Source organism: Camelus ferus, chromosome 16 (assembly GCF_009834535.1).
Source record: "Camelus ferus isolate YT-003-E chromosome 16, BCGSAC_Cfer_1.0, whole genome shotgun sequence".
NCBI lineage: Eukaryota > Metazoa > Chordata > Mammalia > Artiodactyla > Camelidae > Camelus > Camelus ferus.
This window is the reverse complement of record NC_045711.1, coordinates 12391539-12412753: the sequence shown is the minus strand read 5'-3', so window position 1 is coordinate 12412753 and position 21215 is coordinate 12391539. Positions and strand designations below refer to the sequence as shown.

At 53.3% G+C, this 21215-nt stretch overlaps 1 protein-coding gene and 1 long non-coding RNA gene across 6 annotated transcripts; one reads left to right on the top strand and one right to left on the bottom strand.

Annotated features, from left to right (window-relative positions):
• Positions 1–2018: 2018 nt before the first annotated feature.
• GUCY2D (guanylate cyclase 2D, retinal) lies at positions 2019–18715 on the bottom strand. Of its 5 annotated transcripts, none has more exons than XM_032498726.1 (20): positions 18618–18715; positions 17028–17775; positions 16639–16943; positions 14143–14494; positions 13695–13779; positions 13314–13416; positions 12832–12933; positions 11223–11303; positions 9697–9903; positions 9442–9598; positions 8780–8929; positions 8012–8160; positions 7298–7461; positions 7012–7204; positions 6578–6752; positions 6212–6310; positions 6029–6123; positions 5811–5896; positions 5520–5630; positions 2019–4973 (listed from the first exon to the last, which is right to left on the bottom strand). In XM_032498726.1, the coding sequence occupies exons 1-19, from the start codon at positions 18666–18668 to the stop codon at positions 5537–5539; spliced, it is 3396 nt and encodes a 1131-aa protein (XP_032354617.1). In that variant the 5' UTR covers positions 18669–18715; the 3' UTR covers positions 2019–4973; positions 5520–5536. The 5 variants fall into 5 exon arrangements, 4 of the variants coding, with proteins under 4 accessions (XP_032354617.1, XP_032354619.1, XP_032354618.1 ...); XM_032498728.1 differs by having other exon boundaries at positions 8012–8112; XM_032498727.1 differs by having other exon boundaries at positions 16639–16940.
• LOC116669314 lies at positions 17271–20949 on the top strand. Its single transcript, XR_004326681.1, has 2 exons — positions 17271–17392; positions 18675–20949. It is a non-coding gene; the product is annotated as an uncharacterized LOC116669314 (long non-coding RNA).
• Positions 20950–21215: the final 266 nt, after the last annotated feature.

Here is a 21215-nt window from a genome sequence, read left to right as displayed (position 1 = left end):
TTAAAAAATGCTGATTGTGTAACCCATTCATAAAGTGCATGTTAACTCTGCTGTAGCCAGGTGTTGAGTGAAACTTTTCCTGTTGCCAGGGAATTAGAACTGGGCCCTCGGCTGAAAGCATGAATTAAGTCCTAGTACCCCACGTCCTAAAGAGAGAAACCAACAAACAGCTCCGCTAACCCCGTCTGCACCCCCATCCCAAGGACTTTGAGAGTCTGTGGAACTTGGCCCAGCCATAATCTATACTCCCACTGCCCATGGCCCAGGCCACCCAGCGAGCACAGGGATTAGAGACAGTGTATGGGGATCTTTTTAGATGGCAGGGTCAATATTCCCTGTGACAGGATGAGTAAATGCCTGAATGGCTTGTCCCTCTCTCAGTCCAGGACCAATGACCCAGGCTCAGGGGTGGGTGGTAAAGTGGAATGTCTCTGTTGGAGGTGACAACATGTCCTTCTCCCCAGTTTCTCTACTCCCTTCCCCCTCCGGGAGCGAGGAGGGCCATCTGTCCCATTCTCATCTCCTTGTCAAGGTTGAGTCACTAACTGGTAAAGATGTCGCCGGGCAGTGCCGCCCTGAGCTTAGTTCGGTCCCCCTCGCATTATCTCCTCTGGGGCAGGACCTGAAAGATTCCACTACCTTCTAAATGCTGAGTCAGCACCAGAGTCCTGACAAGGCTCCAAGACTGCGCATCTTCTCGTCCCAGGTCCTAACCTCTTCCCCAGTGAGGTTCTCTGTAAACGGAATTTTCAGGAACACTCATACCGCAGGGAAGGGCCCTGGCTGACTCTCGGTGGAGTCAGGGCTTGGAGAGAGACTGTTTTCCTCCCACACTCATCCTTTAGTCCCTCCTCTCTCCCAAGCCAGCATCCCCCGCCTTTTGTTCCTGTTAAACCAGTCTAACCCCCACCGCTTTCCATAATCCTCTTGAGAAGTGTCTATCAGGATACTTTTGACTGCAAAGAAGAGAAAACCCAATTCAATCTGGCTTAAGCAAGGAAAACGACTTGCCAACCCATGGCACTCAAACAGCTGGCTCTGTTTCGGCCCAGCAAGGTGTAGCAGCTAAAATAAGTGGCCACAAGATTAGTCTCTGCCCATCTGTCAGTTCTGCTCCTTGTCTTTCTGGCGATGAGACCACCCAGCGACCCATCCTCTCAGCAACCCCAGAGAAAAGACACACCTTCTTCCCTCGGCTTCTAGCTTCTCAACACTAAGACTTGTTTGCCTGGCCTGGGTCACCTGCCTGTCCTTGAGGCAATCCCTGTGGCCAGAGGTATGGAGTGACTGGGCAGGCCTGGAGGGGGAGGTCTGGGGGTCAGTTCCACTCAGTTTCCTGGGGACTGAGAGTGGGGCAGGGATGGTTGCCCAGCACTGAGCAGGAGGGATGCTAGTAAGGCAGAGTCTCCAACATGCACGAGTCATCACGTCAGAAACACTGAGCCTGGGGCAGGATACCTGGGCTCGCAGACAATGGATAACCAACGAGCTGGTCACCCATGGGTGGCTTTGGGATGGTCTTTCCTGTTCTGCTGGCCCAGTGGCAGACTCTTGAAGGGTTAGAGTTGGATTGAGGGTTGTTGGTGAGGTCTTGCTCAGAGACTAGTGGACCTTACCTTCTCCATTTGGGGGCCCCATTCCTTCAGTCTTCCATGGGTCCTGGGTCATGGCCAGGCCCAAAGAGGAGCTCTGCCTTTCTACCTTCCTCTCTCCTGCCTACGACCAAGGGATGAGGCCACACCACGCATTTCTGGAGCCTCAGAGACCCTGGTATTTTCTAAAAGCCTAAAAAGTCTGTGGCCTCCCTGCTTGGTTCTCTCAGAGCAGACCCCCTGAGCAGAGGGCTTCCTTGGGGGTTGTTGACCCCAGCTCACCTCCCCCTGCTTAGGTCATCTCTAGGTTCACCCCTATCTGAAGCCCTCCCTGGCAATGCCAGGTTCAAACATTCCAGGGATGGGGGTGTTCAGACCCCCTGGGGCCAAAACAAAACAAAACAAAACACACATATCACGAAATGGAAGAAAGCAGACCTTTATTTCAGCCCCCACCCCACCAGGACCCAACACCATGGCACACGGCCTGGTGTCCACAGGGCACAGTCCAGAAGAGCCCGGTGGACACAGCCCCACAACACAGCATCACAGATTCCCCAGTCGGGGTGCCTGGGGTCCCCTGCAGATGGGGATGGGGAGTAGGGCCCAGACCCTGAGGAGCAGCACAGACAAAAGGCTCCAGAGGAGCCCCGGGACCTGCTGTGGCGTCCCTGCTTTGGGATGAAAGCAGCAGCAGCAGCTGCGAGAGGTTCCTGCTTTGGCCGTCCCTGGGCCCTGCTAGAGGGCCATCCCGAAGGCAGGGACAGCCCCAAGCGTGGGCTCCTGGCACTGGCCAGCAGGCAGAGGCAGTGTAAACACATCCGAGGGTGGGGAGTGCCTAGTGGCCAAGTCAGGTGCTCTCTGAGCTGGGAGTTGCCTGGGTCCGAGGAACAGCAGGGTGACGAGGTGGAGAGGACTTGGGCAGCAGGGCTCTAGGAGATTGGGGCCTAGGAAAACAGGTTCCATGGAAAAGGAGGAGAAAGGCAGGGAGAAACTGCCGGGCAGGGAGAGACCAGGGGCAGAGAGGAGACTGAGGCTGAATGACTTCCCTTCTCTTCTCCTGCCAGCTCTGTAAGCTCCGGGGTGGGCGGCCCTGAGTTCTCCCAGCGGGGGAGGAGGACAGCCTCCTTTACCAGCTTCTCCCCCAGTCACATCACATGCTTATCTGAGATGGAGTCCTGGGAACAAGGCAGATCTGAGGGTGAGAAGAGACCCCCTCAGCCCTGCCTGCCCCACCTCTGACCCAGACTGAGTTTGGGCCCCAGCTCCTCCTCCTGCCCTCTGGGGGGTGCCCTGCCCCAGCCAGTTCACACTAATCCTCCAGCACAACTCTTTCCTGAAGCGCCCCTCAATCAAGGCCATTAACTACCAGAGGCCCCTCGCAGGCAGGGAGGGAAGGAGAGGAAAGGGCGGGGCCAGGGAGGAGAAGGAAGGAGGGAAAAGGCTGTCAGGTCCAGTGCCCACAGTGCAGCCTGCCCTCAATCCCTAGGACCTAAGTACAGAGAAAAATCTGAAGAGAGATGGTTAAGAATGTACATACTTTAAAAAATAAATTGTGTGTCTGTGTGTGCGCGCACATCAGGGTTTTAAAAAAAATCTTTAATTCATCATCTCCAAACTCGGTGAAAAATGTTTTTTTTATAAATTGTACTATATTACTCACTATAGCAGCACCACCTTAAGTAACCAGAACCTACAAGTGCTGGATTTTAGGTTTTCTTATGTTCTTTCTCTGCCTTTATGAAGGAGGGGAAGACCACTATAAGCTTGCAGAATTCATGAGTCAGGCAAAGCAACCTCCAGGAGCGCCTGTAATCCTAACATCAGCCAGTCCAGAGTCCTGAGCTCCAATGCCTACAGATGCCAGACTGTTACATAAGGGATATTAAGAAGATCTTGGTGTCTTGGAGTCCAAGGGAAGTGGTGGGCACTGTGAGAATGGAAGAGTGAAACCCTGGAGAGAGGGGATGAGGGGATGGTCCATCTTTAGCTCCAGCGCGAAGTCAGCAGTTGCCCCTGTGTGGGGTTTTTGATTTCAGAGAAGACGGGAACTTGGTAGACATTTTTAAAATGTGTTATTTCTTGATTTTTAACTGCTAGCTCAACCCCAAACCCAAACCACCCTGTTGACCATAGAAAACAAGTCTCAGGGCTAGTTTCTCGCCTGGTTTGTATGAAATCTTAGTGATTCTGAGATTTAGGGATCCTGGGATCATTTAGTTCCGTGATCTGGAAGCTGTAATGTGCATATAAGTACTCTGAGGGAACTTGTTAAAATGCAGATTCTGACATAATACATCTAGGCCTGAGATTCTGCATTTCTAACAAGCTCCCATCTGACGTTGCTGCTGCTGGCCCACGAACACATTTGGCAAGATGAGGATTTAGTTCATCCTTCCACCTAGAATTCCCTCTGATGGTTCTATCCCTGCTCAAAGATGTCTCCAGTCCTGCCTGCACACCTCCAGGGACTGGAGGCTCACTATCTCGAGTGGCAGCCTGGGTGGCTGCAGCTGCTGCTAAGTTCTGCCAGGGTCTGCAGCAATGGTGAAGGACACCCGGAGTTCAACATGCCAAGGTCCAGGCTCTGGAACATCAGAGGTCCACAAAAGAAACTTCAGCTGGGGACTTACCAGGTTGGGAGGGGCTGACGCTTGTGGCAAAGATCTAAGCAGGGAGGATTTTCTGTCCAACTGCCTGCTCAGCAGCGCCCAGTTCAACAGAGAACACTACCACTCCTGGGTGTTCTGGTTAGTAGAGGTTTGGTGCGATTTGTTTCCCTTTCTTTCCCCAAAGCCTTGAAGCAAGTTTTCTCTGCACTTGGGCCAGTTATGTGGTTATACCCAAGGCGAAGGAGCCAGTTTCTAACTGGTGGGGGATGGAGAAGGGAAGGATGCTTGTGGCTAAACAGAAACCCTCGAATCCACAGGCCACATGACAACAGCTGCTCTGGTGGAACATGAGATCTCCACCTTCTCTGGGGTTGGGGCATCCAATCCCAGATCCTCCCTCCTGGGGCCTTGAGAGGCCCTGCAAAGTGGAGAATCCCCCACCCCAACATCCCCTGATGGGCTCAGGGTCACTGGGGCTGAAGGCCACATGCCCAGTGCCCCATATCCCAAGGCCAACCATTCTGAAGCTCAGCTGTCAGAGTCAAGGGGGTGTGGAAACCACCTAGGCCACTCTTCACTGCAGCATGGATGGGAACCCAAGCCAAGAGAGTGCGTGAGGCTTTCCCAAGGTCATACAGCTGACTCGCAACCAACTCTTGTAAAGGCCCAGAATCCTTTGAGGCCGAGCTGGACAGAAGTCACTGGTATTAGCCAGACTCTTGGTCACCTATAGCAGCAACTTTCAGGAAAAGGATCTTCCAGAATAATCCTGAGGGAAAGAGGAGTGTCTCAGAGGGAAATTGTGGAAAGGGGTCATGGGGGTTCACTTCTGTAGGGGAGAATCATGGATCAGAGTTTCTTGAAGGAGGGCAGAGGGCAGGGTTTCTGCTGTAACAGAACTCTAAGGGCAGCATTCAACTCGTCCTCTGGTGCAAGTTGCTCCCTAGAGTTCAGTCTCTCATGCAGGGCCCGGCCCACAGGGCGTGGGGTGGGTGGGGGACTGGTTAATGCAGTGGGGGGAGGGGGTCAGAGACGTCCCAGAAGGTCATGTTTACCGGCATCTCAGGTCTGGTTTCCTGGACCACCCCAGACCTGCTGAGCCAGAATCCCTGCAGTTGGTGCTTCCCTCCCAGGGGAAATCCCTGGGTTTAGGAACCAGCCTGGGCTCACTAACTCAGACAGGGATAGGGACACCTGTTTTAAATCAGAAGCTCCACAGGCAGGGTTAGGTCCTCAGGCTGGGGAAGGGGCGCCTGTCTTCCAGGAAGCGTAAGGGGAGATGGGCAGCTGGGTGTGGGAGCAGAGTGGGTAGTACCTGTCCCAGGCCGGGCTTCACTTTCCGGAAAACTGGCCCGGCCTCGCCTTCTCCAGCTTCTGGCGCCGCTCAGCAGGGATCTCCTGCAGGCTGATGCCGTGGTTGCTGGCCCTGTGACAAAAGGACAGCGGCCTCAGGGAGGGAGAACACACAGCAGGAGGGCAGGGCCCAGGTTATCCCGCTTTGGCGGGGTCAGGTGCGGCAGGGAGGAGGAAAGAGGGGATGGAGGGACCAACTCGGATGGATCCATCATCGCTTGTAACTCGGCGGCCTGGGATGCCGGATCCTCACCCGGGTTGCAGGTCGGGAGGTTTGGGGATGGGCTTGTTGAAGCCGCGTCTGCCCACCAGCCAGTACGTATCCTCGGCGCCCTTGCCCTGGGGAGACACGGGGGAGCAGAGGGCTTAGGCGGGCCGGGGCGAGGGCGGGTGGGTCTCGAGGTCTAAGTGGAAGCAAGCGGGAGACCCCGGGTGGCGCGGGGCGAGCTGTGTCTTCCAGCCGGGCCTCACCTTCAGCTCCGTGCGGCCCCGCACCTCAGTCTGGAAGCCCTCATTTAGTGCGCACAGAATCCTCACGGTGCTTATGTTCACGTGGATGCGGTAAGCTGGGACGGCAGGGGGACCGTGTGAGCTGGGGACGCCACTCCCGCGCCCGGCTCGGCCCGCGACGTCGCCCCGCCCGGCCCTACTCACGCAGTCCGGTGGACTCCATGCGCGAGGCGGTGTTGACCGTGTCCCCAAACAGGCAGTACCGCGGCATGGTGAGGCCCACCACGCCCGCCACGCACGGGCCTGCGGAGACGCGCGGGGTTGGCGGGCGCGGCCCGCGCTGCAGCCGGCCGTGCCGGCGGCTAGGCTGGCACCTGGGGCTCAGGGGGGCTCTAGCACCCCATAAGCCCCACCAACTCCCCAAAGAAACATTCTCAAGCACACCTTCCTAGTTACACAGGAGTGCCTGGTGGGCAAAGGCGGCTTCAAGACCAGCCCCCGCCCCATCACTCCACGAGTTTGCCCTAAAGAGGGAGATGGGCTGGGGAACCTGGGAGGGCGGGGAGTTACCCGAGTGCAGGCCGATGCGGATGCGCACAGGCACCTCCGGCATGTGGCGCATTCGGAAGGAGCCCACGGCACTGAGGATGTCCAGAGCCATGTTGGCGATCTCTGCTGCATGTCGCTGCCCGTTCCGCTGGGGCAGCCCGGAGGCCACCATATAGGCGTCCCCAATTGTCTCCACCTGAGGAGCGAAGTCAGTACTCAGCACCCCCCACAGATGTGACTGTCCCTTGTCAGGGGGCCTAAACTGGGGTTAGTGCAGAGATCTTGGGGAGCCTTCCAGCTGTGGGGCTGAGCTGGGCACCAGCAGAAGACATAAGGGACAGGAGGGCTGAGAAAGAGGATTGTGCTGGTGGCCTGGGGCAAGGGCTCTGGGGGCTGAGTAGGAAGTGCTGGAAGACAGTGAAGCTAAAAGAGGGCTTGCCCCCTACACACCGCACCTTGTAGACATCGTGGGAGCCAATGATGGCATCAAAGAGCGTGTAGAGGTCGTTGAGCAGGTCCACCACTTCAATGGGCTCACTCATGGCTGAGATGGTGGTGAAACCCACGATGTCACTGAAGTAAAGTGTCACCTCCTCAAAATACTCGGGCTCCACAGGTGTCCCCATCTTCAGAGCCTCAGCCACAGACCTGGGGATGGCAGGTGGGAAGGTTACCTGGAGGCCACCAGTCTGCCTGGACTCCAGCTGTCCTCCCCACCCACCTCTCCACATTGGCACCCACGGAGGCAGCATCTGTGTGAGCAGCCGGTCTGTCTTCTGCTTTTCCAGCTCCAGCTCCTCTGTGCGCTCTCGAATCAGGTCCTCCAGGTTACTGGAGTACTGTTCCAGCATCCGCAGCATTGAGTCAATGATGTTCATCTTCCGGCCCTTGTTGATGCTCTTGAACTAGTAGGAGGAGGAAGCTGGTGGGGCAGCTGAGGCTGTGGGCTGCCATGTCCCTCTCGTGAGGCCATATTATGCCTGATCCTCTGCCCCTACCCCCATTCATCTTGTGCTCACCAAGCCTCTGCCACCCAGTGCCAGGCACAGTGTTTCCCCACATTATTAGAAAGCCCATGGGAAATGGGGGTTCCAAGAGGTCAGCTGTTCTGTTAGTAGTTGACAAGGTACCGGAACTGGCCCAGTCTTTGCATTCCCAGGCCAAGGGTCTTTCTGCTACACTAGGCCAAACACAAACTCAATAAATGCTATTTGAATTGAATTAAATATTTCTCCCAACCAGATCTCCAACTCCCACTCCAAAAGCCTCCATATCCCGCATTCTATCTCTGCCCTGACCAAACCCCTCATCCTCAGGCTACCGCCTTAGGAAGTAGCCTGGAAGTTCAGAGATTCCACCAGCCTGCCTTCCTGCAGCACCCACCCTACCCCCCTGGCCCAGGTTGCTGGCAAGTGGCCAGCCCAGCCCAGCCCTTGCCCAATCCCAGCTCCTAACCAGGTCGAAGGTGCGGTCCATGGAGGGCCGAAGTTCCGGCTGCTCTGCCCAGCACTGTTTCATCAGCTGGATGCACTCCATGGGCGCCTGGTCCATGGATACTGAGGGCCGACACAATGGAGGGGGGCTCTGCACCCTCTTCACCACTTCTGGAGGCATGAAGGGACCAAGAGAGGGGATGTGACAGAACAGAAGCCACCTCTGACTCTGGCCTGACTGCTGAAGCTCAAGATGAGTGGACTGGAAGGGGGTCCTTTAAATAAGAGTTTCAGTAGGTGTAGGAAGTGTAATGTGGGAGGTGGTTGCTGAGGACCCTGAACCGTGAGGGGCAGGGGCAGTAAGAGGTGACAGGCAAAAATACTGACATTTATTGCACATAAGAAAAGTGATGGTTAGAGTGATCGGGTAGCTTGCTGAGGTCTATAGATGATAAGTAATATAGATCTGAACTAGATCAAGCTCTCTTTCCCACTTCCTCCCATCCTGCCGCCTCCCTGGGGCCCATAAGAACCAGAGAGGAGTTTCCTCTGATGGTTGGGGAAACAGGTTGGGTCCAGGGTCAGGACAGAGGAAACCACCAATGTCTGGGTGCTGAAAAGCAACCCCCACCCGTCCTGATGCTTGGCTCCCCACCACCCTGACCCTTCAGACCCCAGCTTTAAGGGAGGTCCACAGAAGCCTCAGCAGGGAGTGAGGCTGGGTCTGGCCCGGTGCTGCCTAACAGCAGGGTGTCTTTCCAGCCCAGACGCCAGCGAGGGGCGACCGTACCCTCGGGGGTCAGCTCCAGCATGGCGTAGGGGGCGCTGCGGCACACCACCTCCTGCATGATGATGCCCAGGCTGAAGACGTCGCCGGCCAGCGTTCCCCGGCGCTCCAGGGCTGGGTCCCGAAGCAGCTCCGGGGCTGTCCATAGCTGGTCTGGGGTTGGGAAAGGGGGCATGGGCACGCGGATGGCCATGGGGGTGCTGGGGACAGACTCCCACTCTCACCAGAAAACCCAGGCTCACACGGCTCAACCCCTAACCTGAGTCTGGACCTCCCTCCCGCAGTTATCCTCAGGAGAATCTGCCAGAAATCCAAAACAGATCTCACAAAGCAGGACCCTTACAAATAGGCCCCACCTTCTAGACAAAGCAGAGCCCAGAGAAGACTCAGCCTCTTGGGCACAAGACCTAGCAAGAGCAGACCCCCTTCAAGGGCAGGAACTCCACCCCTCAGGCACAACTCCCGCCCCCTAACAAGTCCCCGCCCCCCAGTCAAAGACCCCACCCTCCTCATCTCAGAGGTCACAAGACCTTTTCCGCGGCAGGAGTCGAGTTCAGTGGATGTGGGATGGAGAGAGTGCGAGGGAAGGAGGAAAGGAGAGGCCCTTGAAATAATGGGGATGCGGGGGACGCTCGTCTGCGCAGGAGGCAGCCGGGGAATCCTACCCTCCGCGCTGGGAGGCTCCGGTAGCACCCTCTGCGCTTCCAGCAGTCGCCCATGACCATGGTCCGTGATCTTAAGCACGAACCTCCCGTCCACCACGCAGTTCCGTGACTTCAGCCGCCCGTGAGCCACGCCTCGATGGTGCAGATATCTTATTCCCTGGAAAGGGTGGCGTAAGAGGCAGCCCCAGCCCACGTGGTTCCCCTGCCGGCTCCTCCCCCCTGTATCCCACCCCAGTCCCACCCCCACACGCACACCTTGATGAGGTCTAGCAGGAGGGAGGACTTGAACATCCAGTCCAGCTTTATGTCTCTCTGGGCGAGAAGGTCTTGGAGGGAGCCGCGGGCACAGTGCTCTGAGACCACAGCCAGCGTGCCTTCTCCGGGGGCCGCAGGGCCGCCTGCTCCACCAGCCAGGAAGAGCCCCAGGTAGAGGGCCAAGTTCTCATGCCGAAGCTCCCGGATCTGAGGGGGTAAGTTAACAGGCATTTTCTGTCCTGGGAGCAACGCAGGGAGGAGGCTGTTATTCAGGTCTGTTTTTGATTGGAAGATGGATAAAAATGGTGAGTGGAAAGGTCTATAGGGCATGTGGGGGCGGGGGGGGGGGCTTCCTTCTACATATAACTTCTCTCTCTGGAAAAGACAACATAGTCAAAGGCCACCGTTCAGACACTTGAAGTTATGAATGAGAAGACAACCTCGTGCTGGTAATCAGGATCCAGGCAGGTTCTGATTTATTAACCATAAGACATTGAACTTCCTGGCTCTTAAGAGAAAACACCTCATGAAGGAGATGCTCCTGGTACCCCTCCCCCCCACTTCTGATGTAACAGCCTCTTGGAAGAGAACCAGGCAGACACTTCACTGCTTTCAAAAATAATCAGAAATGGCCTGTGCGGGTGACTTTGCCCAGGGCTGCTTTTCTCGGTTACATGGTTGTCTGAGACCCCCACCCTCCCCAAGTCAGGCAAGAAGGACTGAGAAGTCAAGCTGTGGTCCCAGAGGAGCCACGAACAAGGCCACGCTCGCTCAGAAGGACAGAAGCCCTTGCAGTCTGGCTGGGAAAACAGGGACTAGTGAGTGACTGGTGCCCTTTCTGACTTTTCTTTGGTCCAATAAGGGGCTTCTTTTTGTCTTAAATGCCTGTTATTAAATAGTGATTTAGTCCAATGACCCATACTGGTAGTCCACTAAAGTCATTCTGCAGCTGTGACCAAGAGCTTCTATGTAGGCGTTAGGGAAGGAGGCCAGGACAGGGCTGTATGGTGTTCAGGGTAACAGGGGCATTAAGGTTGGAAGGACCAGAATAAGCCAGTTTATAGCCTCCTTGCCAATTTTCCACTTCTCTCAGTATGCATTAACCAGGACATTCTGCACAAGTAGCCTGACAGAACTGGAAACCCATTTATTTTCTATCATTCACTCAACAAACATTCATTGGATGTGTCTAATGTTCCAGACACTGTGCTGGGTGCTGGAAATACAATGGAAGGGGTAGGGGGAAACCTTCACTCCACTTACAGTCCAGGGAGGGAGGCAGATAGGAAATAAGCAAGCACACACAGGTGAACAGACAATTACAAATTATGATAAAAACATCAAAGGAAAGAACTAGTGTTATAAGAGATCATGGTGGGAAACTTGGCTTTAGAGAGGAAGAGACACTTCACTGAGAACTCTTGGTCTCCCCTGCAACAGGGCCTACCTGTAGACTCAGCTGCAAAAAGAAGGCAAGGTGGAAAGGGCAATGGCCGTCCCACCCCCCATCGTAGACCCACTCTCACCTTGGAAAATACAGTCTTGGTTGCTGGGCGGATAGCTATGTGCTGATCCCCTGGGAATTTCTTCAGCCAAACCCAGTCTCCCTGGAGCAGAGATGGGAGCAGCGAACTCAGTTTCTTAAAACCTCATGATGTGGGGAGCCCTAGAACCCCCACGTTTCCATTGGCCCATTGCCCCAGAACCTATCCTCGGTGTAACAAAGAGCACCAGGAGCAAGAGGTTTGATGCCTGCTGGTCCACAGCCAGAGGGGTGAGAGCCCATCCGTGGATAAGAGAGATGCAGAAGGCCTGGATGGCTTTCCTCACCATCCCAGATGCACTCGTCAACAGCCCAATCAAGTGAGCCATCACCACCTCAAGTGTCACTGAAATCCCAGCCCTCATCACCATCTGCTGAGAGTCCACTGTGTTGGGAGCATCATCTGTGAAGTACAGGCAGCTCCCCTCCAGGCTCTGAGCCTCGCTCTCCTCAGCTGTTGGCAGGGCCAGTTCATGAGCGTGGGTCATACAGGGCCGGTGCTCAGAAGGGCCTGAGCTTGCTTCAATGATCTGCTGTTATCATTTTGAATGAACAAGGGGCCCTTCATTTTTATTTCACCCTAGACCTTGCCAATTATGTAGCTGGCCTTGCCCATTGTGAGGGATTTGGACTAGAAGGGAATTCTGGGGATTTGATACAGACCCCTAAAGAGGATTTGGAAATAAGTGTGGAGACATTTTTAATTGTCACAAAAACTGGGGTCTGTGATTAGTGGACAGAGCTAGAGACAAGAGGCACTAAACATTCTTTAAGGCACAGGGAGGGTCCTGCCCAAAATGAGAATAGCGCTCTACTGGGAAACTTCCAGGCAACATACTAGGACTTTCTGCATTCTGTCCATGACCTGACACACAGGAGCTCTCAATCTCCACTCCTTCTTGATTAGCTGAGCTCTCTGTCAGCTCTCTTTGGATTTCTTCTCATTATCTCCCACTACATCCCACCACATTCAGATTTGCTTACCCCATAGTTAATGTCCTAATGCCCTTTTGTGACCTCCTTTGTCCCCTCTAAGACTTGCTCTTCTGGATTCTGATCTAATTTGGGTAGAAATGCAGGTGGGGGTGCAGGGGGTGCAAGATGTGGGTCTGGCTTGAATCAGAGACAGCCGTGTCTGGAAACTCCCCATCCTGAACAATCCGATCCTGGAAATGCCCTTTTTGTGACCATGGGATTACATCTCAGATGACCCTCTGCCACAACCTTTCAAGTGAGGCCTGTGCCTTTCTGTAACCTGAGGGATTGGATCCCTGAGGGGGAGGGCCAGGGGCTCCCAGCAGGGCGGGGGATGGCCTCAGTGGCCCCTCCAGGCTACATGCTGGTCCCATCACACTCCCCACCATCAGGCCTCCAGTCTTTAGGCCACTGCGATTGGCCTTTGAAGAGCCCTCACCTGGGTAATGGCTAAGGGAAAATCCCCCAGCAGGAAGGATTCCCAGATGCTCCTCTTTGAGGAATCCATGAACTTTCCCTAGATCCCACTCTGAGCTCCCAGCCCCATTTCTGGGTGTCTGCAGTGTAGGACTCGATTCCAGGAATACACCTTGGCCTGGCTGGGGGGTCAGGCTCACCTCATAGAGGCCAATGTTGGTGCTGTCCGGGGCCTGGCTGTGGACACTGCGAATGTCTGACACGCTGCGGGTGGCCAGACTCAGTCGACTTCCCTGGGCCACCTGGAGGGTAGAGGTCAATGCATGGGGTCAAAATATACTGTAGGGGTCAAAGTCCTGAGTCAGGCTGAGTTCTAGGGATTAAACGGGGGAAGGGGAGACATCTTAATGAGGGAAGGTGGTAATAACATTACTTCCCAAATGCACAACACCTTACAGCTTACAAAGCAAACTTACTTGCTGGAGCTTCACAAGGCCCCAGGAAATCACTCAGGACAGGGGCTGTTACCCTCACGGCACACACGAGGGTGCTCCCCAGTGCTCAGACCTGGGACAGAGCTAGGGCAGAAACCAGGCCTTCCCAGGTGGGGCCTACGGTGAGGGCTGGCCCAGGCAGGGGACCAAATATACAGGGGACGACAGCCGGATCCTGGCTCCCCCACCTTTCGAGAGCTTCCCCCTTGTGGGTGGATGAAAGTGATATCGTCCAGAGTCAGGATGATCTTGTTGGGGCCAGAGACCATCTGGATGTGAAGTAGCCGGTGCCTGGTAGGGGAAGGAGGTCATCTTCGCAAAGGGGACCAAAGTCCATGAGAGGAAGCCAAGGAGGGATAATGTTGGCTCAGAGGAGGGCAGCCATCCCTAAAGCATCCCCTGAGACTCTGCTAACCCTCCAGAACCCCTCCTGCCTCCTCCCCTCTAAAAAAATACCCTCCCTTTTTCTACTCTTGAGTGGGCCCAGCCTGTTGTCTTTGCTGCACGGTGGTGTTTCTGGCAGGTGGGAAGCCAAGTTCATCTCCTACTTACCAAACCCCCCTACTCACCTAAAGTAATGGGCCAGGAAGGCCCCTGTCAGCCCCATCCCAACCACCAAGAGAAAGCCGATAAAGACGAGGCCGGGCTCCACACCTAGAGGGGCAGTGAGAGCAGGGATGCTGAGAGCTGTGGTGGAGGGAAGGCACCCTCTCTGCGGAGGTATATAGTCATGGCAAATCCTGGAGGCTCCAGGAAAAGGGGCTGGGATCCCAGAACAGGATCTAGGGAAAGGTCATGGGTCCTGGCAAGGGGGGAGAGGATCTGGGACTGCTAGAAAGGTTCCAAGAGGGCTCCGGGGGCTTGGCAAGAGAGGGGTCCTGCACAAGCCAGGGGTCTCTGAGGAGGACTTGAAAGGGCCTCAAACAGGGGTTTCAGGATGAGAATTCACTCTCTTTCACCACTCTGTGGAGGATCCATGGTGACTGCCCCGGTGGGGGCTGGGGTGCTCGCCCTCACCTCCGTTGCAGATGACGTCTGGGTCAAACCAACACGAAGGGTCAGGCCCAGGCCCCCTTCCCCCTCTAGGGAAATGCACTGGGGTCCCAGCGGAGTAGAAGGAGCCCCGAGTGGGGTCCAGCACGTATGTGGCGAACAGCCGGTCTCCAGCCGCATCTGTGTCCAGTAGTACAAACGGGGGTTCCTCAGCTCCTCCCAGAGCCCCACAGAAGCCAGGGACCTGGGCATCCTGGACGTGGTGGGCCACGGCTGCTCCCGACACCCAGCTGCCACCTGCGGCCGCCCGCGCTCGGGCCACGCCCCCAGCCAACAAGAAGACGGCGTCATAGATGGTGCCGAAGAGTGGGGATACCTGGAGAAGAAGGGTAGGGGGCTCAGGGTCACTGCCCATAAACAGACGGGGACTTACTGTCCCCGCTTGTCCTTTCACTGGGCCCTTCAAGCCCTTCAAGCCCATTGACTGTTTGCACCTCCTAGTTAGTGGTTCCGTATCCCTCCCCATCGGTTCTCCCTTCCTCTCTCCCCAGTTGGCTAACCCACCCATTTTCCCCACTGCCCTTCCCTCTTTTCAGGATTCTTAGACTCTTTTCATCATTGGTTACTTCTAACTCTATTACCTACAGGTCCTCTTGTCCCTCTCCTTTTGGTTGCCCTGCATATATTTTTAATATTATTACATATCACTCACTGAAAGCCTTCTTTCCCTCCTTTTGGTTGGCTGCTATTTTTTATTATTCCTTCTTTTCTTTTCCCAAGACTACCATCTGATCTCATCAGGCCTCTTTATTATTCCCAGTTCCCATCTCTCACAGGGCCAGGCACTGTGTAGAGCACTAGGGATATATCAGGGTACAAGACAGAGTCTCTATCTCGAGGAATGTTTCAATTGGTGGGAGAGACAGGGATGTTAACGCAGTGCCGTGAGTGAGGGTAGGGGTAACTGAAGGAAATGAGGAGACAGAAAAGAGAGCCCCTACACAGGCTGGGGGAGGAGGAGGCTTCCAGAAGTGACCATCCTCAAGGATGAATCAGAAATTACTGGGGGAGGGGAAGGGCAGGAGAGAGGGAACAGTACACCAGCAGCACAGAGGCAAACGAGAAGGATATATTGGGGAACCCAAAGTAGCTCAGTCTGGCTGAAGTTCAAGAAAGAATATAAACCTGATAAACCAGTGAAGGGGCCTGCATCTATCCAGGGTGAGAGGACACTGGGAGGCTTTGAACAGGTGACACAGTCACATTTGTTAGGTTCCCAAAGTTCGGTCTGATTGTTGGGTGGAGAAAGGTCTGGGGTAAGTAAATGTTGAAGCAGAGACCATTTGGGAGATTTTGTTTCGGAATTTGGACTAGAGGTGTTGTGGCCTGAACCAGGGCAGTGATTGTGAGAATGGAAAAGTAGATGGATTCAAATGACCTTTAGGAAGCAAAAGTGACAGGACTTGATGCCTGCGTGTTAGGGGAAGAGTTAGAGGAATCAAGGGTGACTCCCAGGGCCTCACTTGGGCAGCTAGGTGGAGGGTGGTGCTACTTACTAGTAACTGAAGAGGGTCCACTCCCCTCCCAACATTTCCCCCACCTCTCTTTCTCTACCTGCCCTCCAGCCCATCTTACCACTATTCCTAATTCTTGTTCTCCACTTCTTACTGGCTATTCCCATCCTTTCTCCCCATTGTCTTCCACGAATCCTCTTGGTGGCGACTAGGGGCCTTGGTGGGGAAGATTTCAACCCCTCTTGGCTCACAGCACTCTCTCATGTACAATCCTTTGAGTAGAGTCTTTGTGGTGCTTGGTTTACTGCCCACTGACATCTAACTTCCCTTCTCTCTTAGTTGTTTCTAGCCCCCACTTTTATGAACAGGGTGGAACTATGTGGTCTGAACAGGGATTCTAGGTTCTCAGGGAATCCTGGGTATTATCAGCTGGTTGCTGGGGATAAGCTGTGAATCTAAATGATTATAGAAGCCCTTGGCTCCACCTAGGGACCTTTCTGCTTCTTGTAAGATGCAAGGCTCTCAAAAAGTTAAGACCACCAGATGACGCCCCAGAGGAAACACCTCTGAACTGGGCATGGAGGCTGGATCTGCATCCTCCCTCCTTCTTGCTCTCTTAAGAACACCAGTTGTTTATTATAGTCTGTATGTCATGGTGATGTTGGAAGTGGGTATACTTTTAAGGAGACTGCAAAAGACGTTGCAGTGTAGGGTTTGTTAGAGTTTGCTCCTTGGAGTTGGCCTTGAGAGGTCTCGTTGCCTACTCTCTAGAAGCACTTCCAATACACTAAGATGCCCAAAGCAGGATGAGAGCCTCTACGTTATACAGGAAACTCCAGGACAGGTAGAGCTGCTGGTTATTCTCTCCCTACTGGCATCCTCCTCTCCTTCCATCAACTTGAATCACTTCTCTTCCCATTGCCTCCAGCCTCCTCTGCCCTTTTGGTGATTCCGTGCTCTCTTCCCCAGCTCTCTTCCTTTCTTCTCTCCTCCCTGGTCCCTCTACCTGTTGCAGATTGAGGTCAGGGGGCAGCTCCCGATGCTCTTGGGCCCTGCGCAGGCTGTCCAGTACGCTGCTTCCCGTGGGACAGTGACGCGTGAGAGTGAGCACCGCATCGTGGGCCCTGCGAAGCTGTGAGCTGTTGACGAGCGCGGCCAAGGCGTCTGGCCCTGGAGACAAGGCGTAGTGGAGCGTGTCGAAGGGCAAGAAGACCAGGGAGCCATCGGCCAGGCCCAGCTCCTCTGCAGCCTCCAGTAGACGGCGCTGCTCCTCGCCGCCCAGCAGCACCGAGTGCATCACCATGATCACTGCTGCGGACACAGAGACTCCGCTCGGTGCTCTGCCCGCTGCCCCTCAGGACGGCCGACCGCCCCGCATCCTGCAGGGGAGCCTACCTCGGACTCTGGGCCCATCCCGGACCCTCCTCAGGGCTTCCCGGGCCCCAGATAGGTCCGAGGGCTCCATGGAGGTCACCAAGGCAACGGGCAGCCCCCGGGCCCTGAGCGCGGTGGACAGTGCGCGTCCCGCCTCCACCCACAAGTCCTGGGGGGCGGTGACCAGGGCCACGTGCGCCCAGCGGAACGCGCGCAGGAGGGCGTAGAGGGCATCCGCCGCGGGCGTCACCGCGGGAGCCGTGGTGCCCGTCGCCCGCGTCCCGGGGCAGCCCCAGGGCACCAGCGCGACCCCAGCCTCTTGGGCCAGTAGCTCGGCGGGCCGGCAGGCTGCGGGGTTTACCGGCCCCACGAGGCCCGAGACACGGGTGAGCGCGGAGGACACCGCCCCCAGTGAGCCTGGCGTCCGGCACGGCTCGGGCAGCAGCGCGACCTCGAAGCGGGGGCCGCCCTTCAGGGCAGCGTCGTGGTTCAGGCGGGCAGCGGCCAGGCGGGCGGCCAAGTCCGGGCGGGCACGGGCGAAGATGGGGTCGCAGGCCCAGGGTCCCAGCACCCCAACTGTGAACGCGGCGGAGAGGGCGGAGCGCGGCAGGAGCAGCAGCAGCAGCAGCAGCAGGAGCCGCAGCGGAGGCCGGGGCCCCGGCGGGGTCCGGGGAAGGCGGGGCGGAGACGGAGCCCAGTGAGCGGGGGCGCGGAGCCCACGGTCCCGAAACCCACCCGCGAGGAGGGCGCAGGCGGTCATTGCCGACTTCTGGGAGCATTGAAAAAAAAAAATCAGGATGAGCGGTTGCGATCCGCAGACCTCTCTTAGAGTTTTCTGCAACCTCCAGTTTCTCAAAGCCCAATTAACCCGCGGCGTGTCTCTGCTTTCACACTCCACTCCGCCTGCCGGGACGACTACATGGGGTCAGGGGTATAACCTGGAAGGACCCCCTTATCTCCGCCTGCTCTGCTCCCCGCTCCCCCTTGTCCGCCCATCCCCCCCCCCCCTCAGAGCCGTAGAAGGCCGGTGGGGACACTCCTACGCCCTTCCATCGTCTCTCCCCAGCAGAAGGGACGTGGAGTCCGTGTGGAGGGGGCTTTGCCACTCACCGGAAAGTCCGGGGCTCGGGCCCAGGGCCAGGGTGAGGGGGTTACAAGGCCGATCCTTCTGACGCCCTCCCACAGGTCTCCTTTGCCGGGGCCCAGGGCGGGGGGTGTGGGAACAGCAGGCCAGAGCCCTTAATCTCTACAAGCTGATTAGGGTCTCTTAATCAGGCAGGGAGGGGCTGATGGAAGATGGGGCTCACTGGGGTGGGATCTGTCCTAGCTTCCAGGCAGCCAGCCAGATTCTTTCCCCTCCATGTCTCCCAACCCTCCCACCACAACCCCCAGTGTAAAAGCAGCTTGAGGCCTCCCTTTCAGGCTGCAGCCACACTACCCTGCTCAGCCTGGAAGACGACAAGATGTGCCCATGGACACCTGTGGGTGATCAATCTTAGGGTCTCAGTGCCTCCAATCTTGTTTCCAGTTCTGTCAGCCAAGGCCAAGCCCCATCCCTTGGCTGGCAAAGTCTACACCCAGAGACCAAACCCAAACCAGCCTGATCCCTACCTTTTTTGTCTCATCTGCCCACACTTGATTCTCAGATCTCCACTTCTCCATGTCTAGGTAACCATCCCTTTGGCCTTGGGAAGACAGAACCCCAGGAAGTAATGGAAAGAGCTCTGACTTTGGGCAGACCTGAGTTCAAATTCCTCCTTATTGGCTTTGTGATCTTGGGAAAGTTAATCTCTCTGAAGGTTGTGAAAATCACCTGTGACAAAGAGTATAATTGCCAGGATGACAAAACTGAAAATGGATAAGGCAACTTCAAAGAAGAATATAATGGGATACTTACCTTATTACATAGCAAAATTTATTACAAAGCTGTAATAATTAAAACACTGTAGTATTGGTGCAGGGATAGACAAATAGACCAATTGGACAGAACAGAGAGCAACTGAAACAAACCCAGCAAAAATGGAAATTTGATGTATGAAGAACTGGACATTTCTTATCAGTGGGGTAAGAATGAGCTATTCTACAAACGGAGCTGATTTATTAGCCATTTGGAGGTGGGGAGGAGATAGAATTTGATCACTGCCTCACACTATATAAAATCAATTCCAGGTTAAAGACATACATAAAAACAAAACTAAAAAACTAGTGAATCTTTGTTCAACCATCAAAGGCTGGATCAGGCAAGAACGATCAGTGGATGGTAAAACTAGGAAGAAATTTTGATGAGGATATTTGCATATCTTAAGGTGCCTTCTTAGAGATTTTTTTGAGTTTCAAAGGGAGCAAAAAAATAAAAAGCAGTAATTACACAGTGGAGAAATCGGACAACACTCTGACCAGTGTTGGTCAACCAATGAGGGGCAGATGGACATTGTGTACTTCCAGACAATGTAACCCGAGAAAGACACAATACTACACCTATGTAATACTGCACAGATGCAACACCACACAATATTCATCTATGCAGTGTTCTAGCTGAGAGTGCATTTCATCAATCTAATCACAAGGAAATAGCAGATAAACACAAAATGAGGAACATTCTACTAAAAAAAAAAAAAACAGGAGAGGAATGTATTCTTCAAAAATGTCAATATCATAAAATTCAAAGGTTTAAGAAATGTTCCAGATTAAAGGGAGCTAAAAAGATATGACAATTAAATGCAATACTTGCCTCTAGTTTGGACCCTGTATAAAGGGTTAAAGCTGCTATAAGGTTATAGGGTTCCTAGGGTTAACAAATGCTATGAAGTGTATCAACATCAAATCTGTCAACTGACAAAACTGGGACATGAATGGGAGATTTGATAAAAGTATTTCATCAATGTAAATTTTGAACTGTACTGCAGTTATGTTACAGACTATCCCTATTTGTAGGAAAAATACACTGAAGTATTTAGCTGTAAAGCACCATAATGTATGTAACTTGCCCTCAAATAGTTCAGAAAAATATATGTATCTATTTTATATTATATATTATATACTATATGTTATATATATTATACACACCAAATGATAAACACATTCGATAAAATGTTAACACTATCTGGGTAAAGGGTATATAAATCTTCTTTGTACTATTTTTATTTTTGCAATATTTTGTAAATTTGAAATTATTTCCAAATAAGAATTCATAAAAAAACTTTCAGATTAAAAAAGAGAATGCCTTTATCAATTCTGAGTAGGAAAGAATTTCTTAAACAAAACATGTAAAGCGCAAACATAAAGGAAAAGATTAATAACTTTGAAAATATTAAAAATAAAATTTCTGGTCAAAAAGCATATCTCTGAGAGAAAACATGAGCCATCGACCAGAAGATATTTGCAAAATATTAAAAAAGGGTTAGTATCCAAAATATGTAAGATATGAAAAAGTTAACCCAGTAGACAAATGGACATAGGAATGAAAAGGCAAGTCATAAGAAAAGCCTAAGGAAAAATGCTCAACTTCACTAATAATCAAGGAAATGCAAAATTAAAAATGAGATACCATTAACATCTATCAGATTGGCAAAGATAAAATGTGACAATATCAGATATTGGTATGGATCTGAGAAAACACAAACACTACATATTTGTGACGACGATGTAAATTGGTGGGCTGTTTGGCAATTAACCCAGTAGAGTTGAAGCAATTCCATTTATAGGAATTACCTTAGAGAAACTAACATCTATTTGCATATGGAGAGACTTGTAAAAGAAGTCATTTATTCATTCAAAAAACACCCACTGAATTTCTACCGTGCGTGAGGCACTGTTCTAGGCTCTGGGGATACAGCAATGAACAAAGAGTTATGACCTCATGGAGGTGGACACAATCACTATATTTAGGGATTCTTTTTGTATGTTTGCTAAATATTTGATAATTAAAATTTTTTAATGTTAATAAAAATGCTTATGTCTGATGTGTAGTAGAGTCTCAAAATTTAGTAGGTATAGTAGGTATCAATGTTCACTTATATAGTCCTAGGTGTCTTACTTTCCATAAAGATTATTTCCTTCAAATGTCTCCTCTTCTGACACAATGTCTCTAGTTGGAATCATGGATTCTCCACCCAACCCTCCCACTTCACAGATGATAAGACTGAGGCCCAGGGAGTGATTTGGCTTACTCCATGATCTCCTGATTTTCTTCTAGGGTCTGCAAACTGG